Source organism: Loxodonta africana, chromosome 1, assembly GCF_030014295.1.
Source record: "Loxodonta africana isolate mLoxAfr1 chromosome 1, mLoxAfr1.hap2, whole genome shotgun sequence".
In the NCBI taxonomy this organism is placed as follows: domain Eukaryota; kingdom Metazoa; phylum Chordata; class Mammalia; order Proboscidea; family Elephantidae; genus Loxodonta; species Loxodonta africana.
In genome coordinates this window covers 16,998,066-17,018,422 of record NC_087342.1, presented here as the reverse complement: position 1 = coordinate 17,018,422, position 20,357 = coordinate 16,998,066, and the positions used below count along the sequence as shown (strand labels likewise).

At 38.3% G+C, this 20,357-nt stretch overlaps 1 protein-coding gene across 2 annotated transcripts in view; it reads left to right on the top strand.

Annotated features, from left to right (window-relative positions):
* Positions 1 to 20,357, top strand: part of LMLN (leishmanolysin like peptidase) — a 106,255-nt gene that overhangs the window by 28,925 nt on the left and 56,973 nt on the right. For both annotated transcript variants that reach the window (XM_003412951.4, XM_003412952.4), the window contains exons 8-9: positions 4,601 to 4,695; positions 19,465 to 19,582. In XM_003412951.4, the coding sequence (XP_003412999.2) occupies positions 4,601 to 4,695; positions 19,465 to 19,582 (213 nt within the window). The remainder of the gene's footprint in view (positions 1 to 4,600; positions 4,696 to 19,464; positions 19,583 to 20,357) is intronic.

Below are 20,357 nucleotides of genomic sequence, written 5' to 3'. Positions count from 1 at the left end.
GAGCTGTCATGCATGACTTTGAGATACAAGTCTTGGTCTTTACTTTAGCAAATACACTGAATAACAGGTTGAAACTGTCGTTTAACCAGATAGCACTTACTTTCTTCAAGTAAGTAGACTGTTTCCCTGCTATTAAAAAAAAAGGAAGTTGAACCTGCTAATTGTGGCAAAAGAGAAGCGCCATCCTAAGTAACATTTTAAGCTCTAATAACTATATGTTGAGAGAACCAGAGAAAAATAACAGATTTTAAGTCCAGTGAAGATGAATGCAGAAGTCGCAGACATGAGATAAATTAGGTAGTGAATAGACAGTTCACAAAAGGAAAAACCCAGCTGGCCAAGAAATGTATGAGAATGTTTTCAGTCTTACTTTAGTAGTCAAGGAAACTCAAATTAAAGCAAGACACCATTGAATACCTGCCAAATTGCTGAACGTCAACACTTAGTCTTGTCAAGGACATAGAAAAATGGGAACCCAAGTATTGTAGTATGAGAGAAAATTGGTATAGCCACTTGGGAGAGCAGTTTGGCATTACCTGGTAATGTGAAGCCGTACCTGTCCTATAATTCAGAGGTTCTACTTCCAGGTATATACTCTGGAAAAGAAAAATCTACCATTCATACACAAAGAGATATATACAAAGATGTTTATTGAAAATTTGTTTATAAGAATGAAAAATTGTTAATAACCTAATTGACAGTTCTCAGTGGAATAGACCAAATAGGTTTTAGGCTTAAAATGGACTGTTACGTAACAGTTCAAATGAATGAACTGGAAATAATTTATCAGTAGAGATAAATTCTCAAAACATAGTGTGGAGTAAAAAAAGCAAGATGCAAAAGGATATATACTGCACGATACCATTTTTTGTAAGTTTTTAAAACTCCCAAAACAAAATTGTATCTTGTTTATGGTTACAAATCTAGTGAAAGTATAAAAACATGTAAGAGAGTTATGCACATTGATGTCACGATAATGAAGGGAAGGAAGGAAAAGGATGGGGTTTCAACAATATTTACTGTGCAGTGTTTTATTTAAAAAAAAAGATCTGAAGAAAGTATGGCAAAACTAGCATCTTAAATCCTCTTAAAGAAGATAACGTGGGTTTCTATTAGATTATTTTTATATATTTATTGTATTTCATTGGATTATTCCATATATTTGAAATATTTCAAAAAAATTTAAAAAACCTAAGATATTTTAAAGATTAGTTTAAATTTCAAAAACCATCTGGGATGGTCAGAATTAAATATTTAACAAATGCAGATACGTCCTATAAAATTAAATGTCTTTCTAACTATCAACAATGGTCATCCATTAATACTAGATGAGCCCTCTGAAACGTGAGTGCTTAGAAATTTCAAGATGAGAAGATGGAAAAAAATGTGCATTTAGAGTGTTATAAAGTATGAGACCAATTATTTTAAAGCTTATCTAACTTCAGTGAATTTTATGTTACACAATATTTTAATTTTCTTAACTGACATCACTAAGCTTCTTTTGCATCCTGAGGGGATTAAAAAAAGAGAGAAAGAAAAGAAATGTAGGAATAAAAGAGGGCCACAGTTTTGTAAGCAAAGAAAGTTAAGAGAAATTGTTATTTAGTTAATAATTTACGGTTGTTGGCTATTTCAGCATAAGTTATACCATGTTGTCAATGTATAAAACATAAAGAAGTTACAAAGTGCTCAGCTTTAGGTCTTAGATTAGGAAAGAAGGTAAAAAAAGAAATTCCATGAATGAAATAGGAAATATCAAATGGCAATGATTTTTTGTTTTTGCTCCTTTTATCACCTTGTTTGTGTCATTGAGTTGATTCTGACTCATAGCAACCCTATAGGACAGAGTAGAACTGCCCCATAGGGTTTCCAAGAAGCGACTGGTGGATTCGAACTGCTGACCTTTTGGTTTGCAGCCAGGCTCTTAACCGGTACTCCACCAGGGCTCCAAGAGGAAGGACAGAGAATGGCAACTCGAATGCTTTTACATGAAGCCTTCATTGACTCATTCAAATCAAGGATTTTTTTTTTAAATACTGTTTTAAATATCTGATTGTAAACATATACATTAACATTGAAAACATTTTTGGGAAAAAAAAAACTTGTTGCCATCCAGTGGATTCCAACTCATAGCAACCCTATAGGACAGAGTAGAGCTGCCCCATAGGGTTTCCAGGGTGTGGCCAGTGGATTCGAACTGCCGACCTTTTGGTTAGCAGCCAAGCGCTTAACCAGTGTGCCACCAGGGCTCCAAGATTTTTGAAAGTAAATGAAAATCACCCATTACCCTTCCACCCAAAGGAACTACAGCTAACATTTTGATACGTTTCCAGTCTTTTTTCCTTAGTATATACACATGTACACACACACACTCACACACACTCTTCCAGTCTGTTTTTTCAATTCCGACTCAACTATATTAACGTGGACCTTTAACTCTCTTGGATCAACAGTTGAGTTTACGAGTGCTCTTAGACGCACACTTGATCCCCTACGCACACCCTACTCTGTTGTTGTTAGGTTGTTGTTGTTGTTAGGTGCTGTTGAGTCTGTTCTGACTCATAGTGACCCTATGCACAACAGAACAAAACACTGCCTGGTCCTGCGCCATCCTTACAATCATAGTTGTACTTGAGCTCATTGTTGCAGCCACTGTGTCATTCCACCTCGTTGAGGGTCTTCCTCTTTTCTGCTGACCCTGTACCCTTCCAAGCATGATGTCCTTCTCCAGGGACTGATCCCTCCTGACAACATATCCTAAGTATGGAAGATGCAGTCTCGCCATCCTTGCTTGTAAGGAGCATTCTGGTTTTACTTCTTCTAAGACAGATTTGTTCATTCTTTTGGCAGTCCACGGTATATTCAATATTCTTCACCAACACCACAATTCAAAGGTGTCAGCTCTTTTTCGGTCTTCCTTATTCATTGTCCAGCTTTCACATGCATATGATATGATTGAAAATACCATGGCTTGGGTCAGGCGCACCTTAGTCTTTAGGGTGACATCTTTGCTCTTTGACACGTTGAAGAGGTCCTTTGCAGCAGATTTACCCAGTGCAATGCGTCTTTTGCTTTCTTGACTGCTGCTTCCACGGCTGTTGATTGTGGATCCAAGTAAAATGAAATCCTTGACAACTTCAGTCTTTTCTGCGTTTATCATGATGTTGCTCATTGGTCCAGTTGTGAGGATTTTTGTTTTCTTTATGTTGAGGTGCAATCCGTACTGAAGGCTGTGGTCTTTGATCTTCATTAGTAAGTGCTTCAAGTTCTCTTCACTTTCAGCAAGCAAGGTTGTGTCATCTGCATATCACAGGTAGTTAATGAGTCTTCCTCCAGTCTTGATGCCCCATTCTTCTTAATATAGTCCAGCTTCTCGTATTATTTGTTCAGCATACAGATTAAATAGGTATGGTGAAAGAATACAACCCTGACGCACACCGTTCCTGACTTTAAACCAATCAGTATCCCTTTGTTCTGTCCGAACAACTGCCTCTTGATCTATGTAAAGGTTCCTCATGAACACAATTAAGTGTTCTGGAATTCCCATTCTTCGCAATGTTATCCATAGTTTGTTATGATCCACACAGTCAAATGCCTTTGCATAATCAATAAAACACCCCACTCTACGCTGTATTAATGATTTCCAGGAGTAGCATTCCCTAGATGCAGTTGTAGAGCTTGGTAAATTCAGGTGAAGAGAATCAACAGTGATAAACACATTCTTAAACAAATGCATTGTTTATACCATTGCCATACTATTACTCTTGGTGCCTTAGGTGTTCCCACTTACAAAGTAAGATAATAACTTTTCACAGGAGGCTTTTCCTCTTTTATAATTCTGAGATTTATGAATAAGAGATGTCAAAAGGGCTGTGAAGGTATAAAGCTTCTGGGAGGGCCCTAGGCGGCTGCTGCTCCTGATAACCATGGAAATCCTTACAGGAAGGAAATAGTGATGACATACTGCTTTCTCAAAATTAGAGGAAAGGAAAATATTAGCTAAATAGTGATTTCTTTGGGTGTGTCTTTGGACACATACAAATGAACCTCTTCACAGTAATTTTTAATTAAATTCGTCTGTTTTATTTTAGGCAAGTGTCAGTCTTGACTATGCAATTCAGTGTCATGCTTCTATCATTTCAACTCTTATCCAGCATCCAGAAGTGATTCCTGACACATTATCAAACAAGGAAGAAGACAAAAATAACTTTAAAAAGCAGACAGACAAAGGAATTAAAAAACAAAACAGCTGGGGCTCTTTAGTGTATGGTTTTTAAACTCTTTAACACTGTCTGAGGGTATCATTATAGCACAGTAATTGGTGTTTATAGTATTTATACTGAAAATAATTTTTAAAATGTATAATACATTTTAAAAAGGTTTTTATTAAAAAAAATTTACCCCAAGTAATTAGAATTTAAAATTCACTAATATAGAACACTTCATTGTCCAGTTCTAATAAATGAGACGTTTTTGTATACTTATTGACATAGGGCTTTTATGTAGTAATGTCAGTGATCTCTTAGGCAGCAGACAGTGTATTTTTTGTTATCAGACTTTATATTTTTCCCTTTAAGACAGTTTGAACTTTTTCTTACAGGGCTTCTCTGCTGGGCTGTTTGCATTCTACCATGATAAAGATGGAAAACCTCTAACTTCAAGATTTGCAGATGGTCTCCCCCCTTTTAATAATAGGTATTGGTTATTTTTGTTCTTATTTTTCTCTTTAATTTGGAGAATGCTAAGGCTAGAATATGAGAATCCTAGCAAGTTATATTCCATAAAAAATGGTGGCTCGGTGATCAGTCTAAGGAAACAGTAAGTATTAAAACAAAGTAAAATATAACAGGTTATTTAGCTTCATCCTTTTATTTTATGGATAAAGAAATTGTGATAAAGAAAGCATAAGTGAATTGTTCAAAGAGTCAGGACTTTTCTTGTCAGGCATATTATAATTTGCATTACTTTATAATATGGTCGGATTGGGAGAAAATATTAGTTGGTTATATTTTGGTTTTATGATAATTATTGCCTATATGCAACAATGTTTACGTATTAACAGATATTTAACACAGCATTTTAACACAGATCAAGAGGCTCAATGCCTAAAATAAACAATAGTAAAAATGAAAATTATCAAAAATTTTACATAGACCATCAGTCATAGAACTGTAACCATTTACATGCATTTATATAAAAGATAAATCTCAAAATTAAGAGCACATGTCCAGAAAAAGACTTGTACGAGAATGTTCATGGCAGTTTTGTTATTAATAGCCAAAAAATGGAATCCACCCAAAGACCCACCCACAGTAGAATGGGTAAATAAGTTGTAGCATATGCATATAATGGGAAATGACACTGTTACTATATGCAACAACATAGGTTAATCTCACAGATATAGTATGGAGCAAAAGAAGTCAGATACCTCATTTATATGAAGTTTAAAAATAGCCAACAATAGAAGTCAAAATATTGGCTTTACTTCAGGGGGCAGGTTAAGTTGGGTATAGATTGGGAAGGGGCATGAGTAAACCTTCTAGGGTGCTGACACTTGTATATCTTGATGAGGGTGGTGGTATATGAGTGTAGGGTAAAAATTTAATCAATCCATATACTTAAAGTTTACTTTATGTATATTTTCCTTCAATTAAAATGATCTCTATTAAAATAGCTAGATGTTGTTGTTGTTGTTAGGTGCTGTCAAGTTCATTCCAACTCATGGTGAACCTGTGTACAGTAGAACAAAACACTGTCCAGTTGTCTTAGGCTAGGTTCTCTAGAGGGGCAAAACCACTCCAGCAGTCAAGCGTATATGGCTCATGCAGCTGTGGAAGCTGGCAAGTCCCAAATCCTTAGGTCAGGCGTCAGGATGGAGGCTTCTCCTGACTCACATGGTTGTAGGGGCTGATGAACCCAAAATTGACAGGTCAAACGGCAGGCTACTGGCTCACAGGGATGTGGGAGCTGGCAAATCCCCAAACCTAGCTCACCAAGAACCACAGGTCAGAGCTGGATACAAGATCCAGAGAGTGCGATCATTGCCAGAACACCCATATATGTTGGATGCAGGCTACACTCCCAAGGAAACTTCCCTTTCAATTGATTGGCTGCTCATATCAGATCACAAAATGGAGGATGAATTCATAATATCTGCTAAACCACTGAGAATAAAGGCCTAGCCAAGTTGACACATAACCTTAACCGTCATAGTCCACCCCTTATCAACTTGGCACTTGTACATATCTCCTTAAACCGTACATAATCTCTAAACAAAGACAATTATAAAGTCATACTTCCGCCTAACATGGTACAACCAAAAACACACTAGCCCTGTTTACATCGTGTATTTTATAATAAGTAACAGAATAAGAGAGGGAAGAAAACAAATATACTTTCTATATATATATATAGCATCTATATCCTAGGCATTAGTGAGTTGAAATGGACTGGTATTTGCCGTTTTGAATTGGACAATCATACAGTCTACTATGCTGGGAATGACAACTTGAAGAGGAATGGTATTGCATTCATCGTAAAAAAGAACATTTCAAGATCTATCCTGAAGTACAACGCTGACAGTGATAGGATAATATCCACATGCCTACAAGGAAGACCAGATAATACAACTGTTATTCGAATTTATGCACCAACCACTAAGGCCAAAGGTGAAGAAATTGAAGGTTTTTATCAGCTTCTGCAGTCTGAAATTGATCACACATGCAATCAGGATGCATTGAGAATTACTGTGATTGGAATACGAAAGCTGGAAACAAAGAAGAAAGATCGGTAGCTGGAAAATATGGCCTTGGTGATAGAAACAATGCCGGAGATCGAATGATAGAATTTTGCAAGACCAACGACAACTTCATTGCAAACGCCTTCTTTCACCACCATAAACGGTGACTGTACACATGGACCTCGCCAGATGGAACGCACAGGAATCAAACTGACTACATCTGTGGAAAGAGACCATGGAAGCTCAATCTCATCAGTCAGAACAAGGCCAGGGGCCGACTGTGGAACAGACCGTCAATTGCTCATATGCAAGTTCAAGCTGAAACTGAAGAAAATCAGAGAAGTCCACGAGAGCCAAAATATGACCTGAGTATATCCCACCTGAATTTAGAGACCATCTGAAGAATAGATTTGACGCATTGAACACTAGTGACCGAAGACCAGACGAGTTGTGGAATGATATCAAGGACATCATCTATGAAGAAAGCAAGAGGTCGTTGAAAAGACAGGAAAGAAAGAAGAGACCAAGATGGATGTCAGAGGAGACTCTGAAACTCGCTCTTGAACATCTAGCAGCTAAAGCAAAAGGAAGAAATGATGAAGTAAAAGAACTGAACAGAAGATTTCAAAGGGCGGCTCAAGAAGACTAAAGTATTATAATGACATGTGCAAAGAGCTGGAGATAGAAAACCAAAGGCGAAGAACACGTTCGATGTTTCTCAAGCCGAAAACACTGGAGAAAAAATTCAGGCCTTGAGTTGTAATAGTGAAGGATTCCCTGGGGAAAGTATTAAACAACGCAGGAAGCATCAAAAGCAGATGGAAAGAATACACAGAATCATTATGCCAAAAAGAACTAGTCAGTGTTCAACCATTTCAAGAGGTAGCGTATGATCAGGAACCAGTGGTACTGAAGGAAGAGGTCCAAGCTGCACTGAAGGCATTGGCGAAAAATAAGGTTCCAGGAATTGATGGAATATCAGTTGAGATGTTTCAACAAACGGATGCAGCACTGGAGGTGCTCACTTTTCTATGCCAAGAAATATGAAAGACAGCTTCCTGACCAACCAGCTGGAAGAGATCCATATTTATGCCTATTTCCAAGAAAGGTGATCCACCTGAATGTGGAAATTATAAAACAATGTCATTAATATCACACACAAACAAAATTTTGCTGAAGATCATTCAAAGATGGCTGCAGCAGTATATCGACAGGGAACTGCCAGAAATCCACGCCCATTTCAGAAGAGGACGTGGAACCAGGGATATCATTGCTGATGTCAGATGGATCCTGGCTGAAAGCAGAGAATACCAGAAGGATGTTTGCCTGTGTTTTATTGACCATGCAAAGGCATTTGACTGTGTGGATCGTAACGAATTATGGATAACATTGCAAAGAATGGGAATTCCAGAACAATTAATTGTGCTCATGAGGAACCTTTACATAGATCAAAAGGCATTTGTTCAGCCAGAACAAGGGGATGCTAAATGGTTTAAAGTCAAGAAAGGTGTGTCAGGGTTGTATCCTTTCACCATACCTACTCAGTCTATATGCTGAGCAAATAATCCGAGAAGCTGAACTGTATGAAGAAGAATGGGGCATCAGGATTGGAGGAAAACTCATTAACAACCTGCAATATGCAGATGACACAACCTTACTTGCTGAAAATGAAGAGGACTTGAAGCACTCACTGATGAAGATCAAAGAGCACAGCCTTCAGTATGGATTGCACCTCAAAATAAAGAAAACAAAAATCCTCACAACTGGACCAAGGAGCAACATCATGATAAATGGAGAAAAGATTGAAGTTGTCAAGGATTTCATTTCACTTGGATCCACAATCAACAGCCATGGAAGCAGCAGTCAAGAAATCAAAAGATGCATTGCATTCGGTAAATCTGCTGCAAGGGACCTCTTTAAAGTGTTGAAAAGTAAAGATGTCGCCCTGAAGACTAAGGTGCGCCTGACCCAAGCCATGGTATTTTCAATCGCATCATATGCATGTGAAAGCTGAACAACAAATAAGGAAGACCGAAGAACTGATGCCTTTGAATTGTGGTGTTGGTGAAGAATATTGAATATACCATGGACTGCCAAAAGAACGAACAAATCTGTCTTGGAAGAAGTGCGGCCAGAATGCTCCTTAGAGGCAAGGATGGCGAGACTGCGTCTTACATACTTTGGACATGTTGTCAGGAGGGATCAGTCCCTAGAGAGAGACATCATGCTTGGTAAAGCACAGGGTCAGTGGAAAAGAGGAAGACCTTCAATGAGGTGGATTGACACAGTGGTTGCAACAATGAGCTCAAGCATAGTGGCGATTATGAGGATGGTGCAGGATCGGGCAGTGTTTTGTTCTGTTGTGCATAGGGTCACCATGAGTCAGAACCGACTCGATGGCACCTAACAGCAACAACAATGCAGTCATACACATAGCAAAACAAGGAAGAAATAATTAAAATAATTACAGTTCTTGTTTCTGCAACTACTTGTGTGGTTTTAGCTGGTATTTAGAACTACCTTCTTCTACCACTCATTCTGTATTCCCTTTGCCCTTAGCAGGCATCTCAGCTGGTCGTGGTTCTTTGCGTGGTGGGGTGATCCAAACATTTATTCCTAAAGGGTCCATTAGTAGTATGTCGTAATTGGGTTGTAGTTTTCCATTGACTTTAATCACAAGGCATGGTAGTACTAAAAGACACTCTAAGGGATTTCCTGAGGATGCCTACAGCTCTAGGCACGCTCACAACCCCATGCATGCATGTCTCTGTATATTCCCAAGAATATGTTGGTGCTTTTCAAAGCTATCGTGGACATCTCATTCCCCAGCTTTTCCTTTTAAGCTTTTTGGTTAGCTTATTGTTTGACCCGACTGTTATCTACTACCTCCTTGGAAACTCTACTACCTCAGGCAGCTATGAAGTTAAACCCAAACCCAAAAAACCAAAGCCATTGCTGTCGAGTCAATTCCAACTCATAGTGACCCTATAGGACAGAGTAGAACTGCACAACAGAGTTTCTAGGGAGCGCCTGGTGGATTTGAACTGCAGACCTTTTGGTTAGCAGCTGTAGCACTTAACCACTACGCCTCTAAATGTTTTTTTACAAACGTCCCTGGGAAAACGCATTTTGCACTAGGTAAGCTCTGAGTTAGGTCAAATAAAGACAGTCTTGCAAGTGGGGTATTCCAGGGAACCACCAGAGAAGTCAAGTAATGAACATTTTCTGGGAATGAGGCTTTGAAGGAGCTCTAACCTTGTTCTTACCTTTCCAGGGGTTGCCAGGTTTTTCATTTTCACTACGATTGTGGATCATAGTTTTTAAGGATATCGTAGAACTGGAGAAAAGGGAGTGGGAAAACAACGCGAAGCTTGCTATTCTTTCTGAGAGGCATCTACTGTTCTTGAGTAAAATTTTCCCAGCTTGTTCCAAGCCTTTAGTTGATTTCTAGAGTTCTGAAAAGGTTGATTCTGAATTTTTTTTTTTGCTAGTTTTCTTGTTGCTTTCGTGGAGGAAGGAGTTTTCAGAGATCTTTACCATTTTGATGACCTCTCTGGAATTTTTTTTTGTACATGGGATGAAATAAGGGTTTAACTTTTTTTTCTGAGGTGGGTAATGAATTTCAGGGCACAGTTATTAATGTTATCCTTTCCCATTAAATGAAAATGCCATCTTTATTGTATAATAATTTTTCTTACATACTTGGATCTTTCTCTGGACTTGCTTTTTTTCAATTTTATTTATTTTGCCATTGTTGCTGAGAGTATACAGAGCAAAACGTATACCTATTCAACAGCTTCTACATGTACAATTCAGTGAGATTGAATATACTTTTTGAGTTATGCAACCATTCTCACTCTCCTTTTCTGAGTTGTTCTTTCCCTGTTAACATAAACTCACTGCCCCCTAAGTTTCCTGTCTAGCCTTTCAAGTTGCTATTGTCAATTTGATCCCATATAGATGGTTCTTAAAAGAGCAAAATGCTCAAGGCAGATATTCTTTACTAGTTAAGCTAAACTATCGTTTGGTTTTAAGAAGACTTTAGAGGAGGAAGTTCCGGTCAATATGGCGCCTTCGATACACACACCGTGATGATCTCCTAACAACAAAGAGTGAAGAAACTAAGTAAAACAGGCACAAAAAACGAGTTCAGGTACCAGAACATCAAACAGAGAGTTCAAGAAACAGACTAAGCACCGATTGGAAGGAGAGGTCAGCGGAAAAACAGATTCGCAGATCAACTGCACCCTGCTTGCCAGCACGGAGCAGCATGACCCTTTTGCAACAGCATCAAACAACAACCCGGAGTGAGGAACCCAGGAAAGAAAATGCTGAGAGCACAGCTGTTGGCAGGGAGTCTCTGCAAACAACCCCTGAAAGAAATCACAAGCTGGGCAGGACATGGCCAGGGACAGGGTACCCCTGAAGGGAGGAAGTGAGGGAGTGGTATAGCTTTAAAACCTGGGAACCACAGGAAAATGCCTTTAGAGCAAATGAAACAGACTGAGTCATCAAAGCCTCAGAGAATGAGAAAGCATAGACAAGGGGATGCACATTTGTGGAGGAGTTAAAAAAAAAAAAAATTTTTTTTTTTTTTTTAAAGGGGAAGAGAAGAGAGGGGCAGGTGAGAGCTTCAGCCCCTCGGGTGAGTACAGGAAGGCGGGAGCTAGGAATTAGTATAGGGACTACTTGTTGGTGGAGGCACCTGGCCATTTATATGGGAGTTATCCAATGAAAAGTCAACCTACAGAATAACAACTGGAGTCTCCCCTCACCCCCACTATAACTGGCCCAACATAAGCAGTCATCTGTGTTAGTGTGTTCCCTGAGGTGCAGGCAGATGGAGCCAAGGTGCACAATCCTGATCACACCCACCACCCAATCTCTGATGTGTAGGATTCCTGCACAGGTGTGCTCAAACCTGGCCAGGCCCACCACCCCTTCCTGAGGTGTAGGAGCCCAGCACAGATGCACAGGCCCAGTCATGCCCACCACCCCCTCCCTGAGGTGCAGGAGCCCTTTGCCCACTTTGCCTACCCCTGAGCTGTCCCGCCTTCCCAGTGATCATTGGCATGTGCTCCTGCCACCAGAGTGCTGACCAGGGGCATGAGACTCCCCCCACCGCCACCCCTGCCACATCACCCATCTGATAACCAGTCGTGCAATTTCCTGTGTCACCCACACGGTGACTGGTGACCCATGCACCATCACCCTGACCATCTGGCAACACAGCACCCAACCCAGTGACTGGTGAGAACCTTCCCTGTGCCTATGTCCCAGTGACTGGCCGGACAGACACATCATCTCATCAGCAATGCCTGTCACATCCTGACAGGCACCATCTACATCTCTGCCCAATGATGAGCAGGAGATCCTAGTGCCCTCATCCAGCATCTGCCTGGCAGTGTGTCACACATCCCATACCCAAACAGTTTCTGCGGGCCTTCTCCACTTGCACCAAAACCTGTTAATAACCCACCACCTACTAAGATGTCAATTTGTGCACATATAGCAGGCGTACCCCGTCCATTTGGGTAGAATTCCCTCACAGTGGATACAGAGATGTCCTGCTCTGACCTCCAGAGAATGCACTAACTGCTAGCACCAACCTGGGAGGAAGTCATGGTTCCACAGGGGCTCTGGAGGGACCCTGACTACCCAACGCTTGTCACCCAGTATCAGGGAAAGAACTTGCTCCCCCACCTCCACTCAATCCGGTAAGGGAGGACATACAAGCTAACCACAGAGGATTTGCATGTGGGTGGGATCCACCATACCCACTAATAAGAGGAAATCATGCCCAGCCAACAGACACCACCAATGTCACACAGACACCGAAGCCACAAAACAGCAATTAAAATAATACAAAGGAAGAAAGACATTCTAAAGAGAAAGAGAAGAAAAAAAGTTGTGGATACGTTGAAACAAATTTAAAAACTCAGCACAAAACAAACATAATCAATAAAAATATATATAAATAAATTAATACTACAATGCCTCAGAGAGAGCAGACAATAACAAATTATATGAAGAAACAGGATAAGATGGCTTAAACGAATGACCAAATTAAATGGTCAGAACACCTTCCTGAGAAAGAAATGGTAATTGAAGTTCCTGATCAGGAATTCAAGACTTGTGTATAGGATCTTCAAAGGGATCGAGGAAAACACAGACAAAACCCTAGAAGACCCCTGGACACCCTTTTAACTGAGTAGTGAAGTCACTTCTGAGGTTCCCCCTTTGGTTAAAGATTTGACAGGTCTGTCAAGGCAACAATAACACGTAAGGAACGTGCTTTGTAATTCGATTATGTGTATGAGACTAATGGGCACACCAGCCCAAAAGCAAAGATAAGAAGGCAAGAAGGGACAGGAAAACTGGACTAATGGAAGCAAGGAACCCAGGGTGGAGAAAGGGAGAGTGTTGATACATCATGAGGTTGGCAACCAATGTCACAAAACAATTTGTCTATTAACAGCTTAATGAGAAACTAATTTGTTCTGTAAACTTTCACCTAAAATGCGTGTATGTGTGCATGCGGGCACACACACATACAAAACCCTAGAAGAATTCAGGAAAACAATACAAGAACAAAATGACAAAATAAATAAATACACAGCTAGAAACCATACAAAAACAACAACTAGAAATCCAGGAGATTAATAATAAAATATCAGAAATAGATACATCAATGGAAGGACATAGAAGTAGAATTGAATCATTGAAAGAAAGAATCAGTGAAATAAAGGACAAATCCCTTGGTACTAATTTGTTTAAGGAACAGTGAGAAAAAAGACTGAAGAAAAATGAAGAAAGCCTAAAAGTTAGATGGGACACTATCAAGATAAATAATTATATGTAATAGGAATTCCAGAACAGGAGGAGAAAAATAAAAGTACAGAGAGAATTTTTGAAGATTTATTGGCTGAAAACTTCCCTAATATCATAAAAGACGAAAAGGTTTCCATCCAAGAAGCTCAATGAACCCTACACAGAATAGACCCCAAAAGAAAGCCACCAAGACATAATAATCAAACTTTCCAAAACCAAAGACAAAGAATTCTGAGAACAGCTCATGAAAAACGAAATATCACCTACAAACGGGCATCAATAAGGCAAAGCACTGATTTCCTGGCAGAAACCATGCAGACAAGAAGGCAATGGGATAACATGTATAAAATCTTGGAAGAAGAGAATTCCTAACCAAGCATCATGTATTTAGCAAAATTATCTTTCAAATATGATAGCAAAATTAGGACATTCCCAGATAAACAGAAATTAAGGGAATTTGTAAAAACCAGACCAACCTTACAAGAAGTATTAAAAGGAGTCTTTCGGACAGAGAACCAACAACATCAGAAAAAAAAATGAGATTAGGACAGAGAACCCCAACATCCAGATACCAACCCTGATAAAGAATTCTCAAAAGTAAAGCCGCAAAACTGAGAACAGAGAACCAGAGATGTCAATCTGTGAACAATGACAACTTCAAAACAAAAAAGATTAAATGGTGTAGCTGTAGAACTTCCATATGGAGAGGAAGTCAAGATGATATCAGGATATAATACACTGTTTTAAACTTGGGAAGATAAAGGTAAATTTCAGCGTAACCACACCAGAAAAAAAAAATCTACTCACCAAAATAAAGAAGGAAATCAAAAAGACTCAGTAAACACAAAATCAACAACAATGAAGGACATGAAAAGAAAATCCATAAACAAAAATAACTCAGTACAGAAAATTAAGCAAAGAAACCGTTAACACCACGAAAATAAAATAACAAAATGGCAGCAGTAAATTCATACCTATCAGTAATCCCACTGAATGTACATGGTTTAAATGCACCAGTTAGGAGACAGAGAGTGGCAGGATGGATTTCAAAAAAAGGACCCATCAATGTGTTGCCTACAGGAGACTCACTTTAGACACAAAGACATAAGTAGGTTAAAAATTAAAGGATGAAAAAAAAAATCAAGCCAACAGTAACCAAAAGACAGCAGGAGTGGCAATAATGATCTCTGATAAAATAGATTTTAAGTCAAAATCCATTATAAGAGAGAAAGAAGGACATTATATAATGATTAATGGGTCAGTCTACAAAGAGGATATAACCATAAAAAATATTCATGCAACCAATGACGGATCTCCAAAATACATAAAACAGACGGTAACATAATTGAAAAGAGAGGTAGGCAGTTCTACAATAATAGTAGGAAACTTTAACACACTACTTTCAACGATGGACAGAACAACTAGAAAGAAACTCAACAAAGACACGAATGATCTAGATAACACAATCAACCAATTCGACCTCACAGGCATACAGCACACACCACCCAATGGCAGCGCAGTACATATACTTTTCCAATGCATATGGATTATTCTCTGGAATAGACCATATTTTAGGCCACAAAGCGAGTCTCGATAAACTCAAAAACGTAGAAATGACACGAAGCGTCTTCTCTGATTGTAACGCTATAAAACTAGAAATCAATAACAGAAAGAAAAAGGGAAGAAATCAAGTGCATGGAAACTGAGTAACGCCTTGCTTAAAAACTGTTGGGCAATAGGAGAAATTAAAAATGAAATTAAAATATTTTTAGAATCAAGTAAAATGAAAACATACCAGGAACTTTTGGGATGCAACAAAAGCAGTGTTCAGAGGAGAATTTGTAGCAGTAAATGCACACATCAAAAAAGAAGGGCCAAAATCAGTAGCTTAACCCTACAACCCAAACAGATAGAAAAGGAACAGCAAAAGAAGTTGCACAGTCACCAGAAAAAAGGGAACAAGATCAGAGCAGAAATAAAAGAAAGAGAAAACAGAAAAACAAAGAATCAACAAGACTAGAAGTTGGTTCTTTGAAAGAACCAATAAAATTGACAAAGGAAAAACATGAGAAGGTGCAAATAACCAAAATAGGAAATGAGATGGGTGACATTACAACAGAACCAACTAAAATAAAAAAGATCATAACAGAATATTATGAAAAATTGTACTCCAACAAATTTGAAAACCTGTTAGAAACGGGCAAATTTCTAGAAACACACTACCTACCTAAACTAACACAAATAAAACCAACACAAATAGAGGTAGAAAATTTGAACAGACCCAAAACAAAAGAAGAAATTGAAGAGGTCATAAAAAAAAACTCCCAACAACAAAAAAAGCCCTGGCCCAGACAGCTTCACTGGAGAAGCCTACCAAGCATTCAGAGGAGAGTTGACACCAAATCTACTGAAACTATTACCATAACATACAAAAGGAAGGAGTACTCCCTAATTCATTCTATGAAGACAGCATAACCCTAATACCAAAGCCAGGCAAAGACACCACTGAAAAAGAAAATTACAGACACAAATGTAGACACAAAATTTCTCAACAATATTCTAGCCATCAGAGTTCAACAGCATATCAAATATATAATACATCATGATCCACTGGAATTCATACCAAGTGTGTAAAGATGGTTCAACATTAGAAAATCGATCAATGTAATCCACCACATAAATAATAAATAAAAAAAAAATCACATGAGCATCTCAGTCGATCCAGAAAAGGCATTTGATAAAATCTAACACCCTTTCCTGATAAAAACTTATCAGCACAATAGGAATAGAAGGGAAATCGTTCAACATAATTAAGGCTATATATGCAAAACCAATAACCTACATTATTCTCAGTGGAGAAAGATTGAGAGCATTCTCCTTGAGAACGGAAACAAGAAAAAGATGCCCTTTATCACCACTTAATCAACATTGTACTAGAAGTCCTCACTAGAACAATAAGGGCAGGAAAGTGAAATAAAGGGTATCCATATTGTTTTTTTTTTTTTTTTTTTTATTGGAAAGAAAGAAGTAAAACTATCCTTGTTTGCAGACGGCATGATCCTATGCACAGAATCATGCTAATAGAAGGATTCAGCGAAGTGGCAGGGTACAAGATCAACACACAAAAATCAGTTGGGTTCCTCTACACCAACAAGGAGGACTCTGAAAAGGAAATCAAGAAAGCAGTACCATTTACAGTAGCCCCCAAAAGGATAAAATACCTAGGAATAAACCCAACCAGGGACATAAAAGACTTATACAAGAAAAACTATGAAACACTACCGCAGGCAACTAAAAGAGATCTATGTAAATGGAAAAACATTCCATGCCCATGGATTGGAGATTTAACATTGTGAAAATGTCAGCACTACCAAAGTGATCCACAGATACAATGCAATCCCGATCCAAATCCCAGCAGCATTCTTCAATGAAATGGAAAAACTAATCTCCAACTTTTATATGGAAAACAAAATTAAAAATGCATAACGATAGAAGATAAATTAGGTAACTGGGACCCCCTGAAAATTAAATGCTTACGTTTATCAAAAGACTTTTACCAAGAGAGTAAAAAAGAGAACCTATGGACTAGGAAAAAAACTTTGGCAATGACATCTGACGAGGACCTAATCTCTAAAATGCATAGAAAACTTCAGCAACTCAACAATAAAAAGACAAACGATCCAATCAAAAAATGGGCAAAGGACACGAACAGGCACTTCACTGAAGAGGACATTCAGGCGACTAACAAACACGTGAAGAGATGCTTGTGATCATTAGCCCTTACAGAGTTGCAAATCAAAACTACAGTGAGATACCATCTCACCCCAGAAAAATGGCAATGATCAAAAAAACAGAAAACAACAAATGCTCGGGAGGAATTGGAACTCTTATATACTGTTGGTGGGATTGTACAATGGTACAACCACTATGGAAAACAATATGGTGCTTCCTCAAAAAGCTAGAAGTAGAAATTCCTTAAGATCCAGCAACCCTACTCCTAGAGATATAAAAGCAGTGACACGAATAGACATGTGCACACCCATGTTCATTACAGCGTTATTCACGATAGGAAAAACATCAAAACTTGAGTGACCATCAGTGGATGAATGGATAAACAAATTGTGGTACATGCATACAATGGAATACTACATAACTCTAAAAGAATAATGAGGTGTCCACAAAACATAACATAGATGAATCTGGAGGACATTATACTGAGTGAAATACGTCAATCACAAAAAGACAAACATTGTATGGTTGCACTAGTATAAAAAGTCAAGGATAGATATACACAAAGAAAGCAATGTTCTTTGATGGTTACCAGGGATGGGAAGGAGAAGAAGGGGGAGTCATTTTCTAGATAGTAGACACTTGTTATTTTTGGTGATAGGAAAGGCAGTGCCCAATATGGGTGAAGTCAGCACAGCTTGACCAAGGTAAATAAGGACACTAAGAAGTATATGAGAAAAATGGACAGTTTCAGCAAATACTATAACATACAATTTTGCAACAACAGTAAAAACAACCAAAAATATGTGTGTGGGCCATAATCTCAGGGACAGCTTAGTCAACTGGCATAAATATAATGTTCTGCATCTAAGTTTGTTGAGTAGTGTCTGGGATCTTAAAAGCTTGTGAGTGGCCATCTAAGATACAACTATTGGTCTCTACTCATATGAAGCAAAAGAGAATGAAGGAAATCAAAGGCTCAAAGAAGAAACTAGTCCACGGGACTAATAGCCCACGTGAACCACAACCTCTTCAAACTTGAGACCAGATGCGCTAGATGGTGCCCAGCTACCACTGTCTACCGTTCTGACCAGGGACACAATAGAAGGTACTGGATAGATTGAGAGAAAAATGTAGAACAAAACTCAAATTTCTAAAAAAGGCCTGACCTACTAGACCAATAGAGACTAGAGAAACCACTGAGACTATCACCCTAAGATACCCTTTGAACTTCGAATTGAAACTTTTTCTGGAGGTCACCTTTCAGCCAAATAATAGACTGGCTTATAAAATAAACGATCACACATGAATAATGTGCTCCCTTAAACAATTAACTATATGAGACCAAATAGTAAACATTTACCCAAAAGCAAAGATGAGAAGGCAAGGAGGGGAAGGGAAGCTAGATCAATGGAAACAGAACAAACAGTGGAAATAATGAGAATGCTGATGTGTTGTAAAAATTGTAACCAATAGCATGGAACAACTCATATAAAAATTGTTAAAGGGGAACCTAATTTGCTGTGTAAACTTTCACCTAAAACACAATAAATATTATTGTAAAAAAAAAAAAAAACAAAGAGTTTAGAGATATTTTTGATTTAAGGTTTAAAGATTATCTCAGGGGATTAGTTTCAGGGGTTCATCCAGCCTCCATGGCTCCAGAAAGTCAGGAGTTCCTGGGAATTTGAGGTTTTCTGTTCTGTATTTTTCCCCTTTTGATCAGGATTCATCTGTGGAGCCTTTGATCAAAATGTTTGGTAATGATAGCTGGGCACCATCTAGTTCTTCTGGTCTCATGGCAAAGGAGGCAGTTGTTCATGGAGGCGATTAGCCGCACATTGTGGACTTGCTTTTCCTTTATCCAGTTAACATTTGTCAAAAGGAAGTAATTCATTGTCAACTTAGTCAAGTCTTAGCTATGTTAACTAGAGCAAGTTAATCTCTCTAAGCTTCTGTCTTCATTACCTGCAAAATAGTGATAATACTCTTACAGGGTTATTGAAAAGATTAAATTAGAAAATGCTTATCACGTACTTTGCATGGGCTTGTTACACAGTAACCTTTGAAATATTTTAATCTCATTTTGCCATTCCTGAGCACTTTTACATTTAAAGCAGTTATGAATTTAGAAAAATGACTGTCCTTCCATTCTGTAATTGTAGTCTTGGATTATATCAGTGGAGTGATAAAGTAGTTCGAAAAGTGGAGAGATCATGGGATGTTCGGGATAACAAGAGAGTCCATCACACTGTGTATCTCCTGGTAACACCTCGTGTTGTTGTAAGTATTAGGGAAAATTTTTTCGTATCATGAGCCATCTGTTCTTTTCCTTCATTCTAGTCCTTTCCTTGCTAATCATTATTGTTTAAGAACTTGTTATTACAGAGCCTGACAGTAGGAGAACTAATATAAAGCCGGTACACTGAAGCTACAGGCCAAGAGAAGTATGAGGAAATGGAAATTTGGCAGTAATTCTCATGGCCCCATCCTACCCATTGCTTTAAGCCAGCACTTTTTAGAATCACTGGTCCTCTTGTATTAGCATTATTGCCAGTTGTTTCACTTGAGATTCCTTTCATCCCCTAACTTAATGACAGAATTAGCCTGTTTTTCTCTTCCCCTTCCTTGACTACACACAGCTCTCTGCCTTCTGACGTTTTGAACTGCTCTTGGGATATTTGCAGTCTCTGCAAGTCTTTTTATAAAGGACAGAAAATCAAATAAGCAGAATTATGTTCTATTAAGCAACTTTTTTCTCTACAAGGACTTACCTGTAATAAGAACAGTTTATATCTGCACTAAAGTCATTGTTGATAACAGGATGTATAATTGACAGCCATACTAGTCTAACTTTTTTGAAATATATGTAACTTAGAGTGAAAGTCTTCAAATAGAGGATAACATATTGAGACATAGCAGTTTACTAGCAAAGAGGAATATGACAGCATCAAAATATTTAATTATACTAAAAACTTTTTAAAAGAAGTTCTCTCTTCTCACCAAAGTAATTTTTTAATGTCTATTATATCCATTGTGATAAAGATTTTCCCGTTAT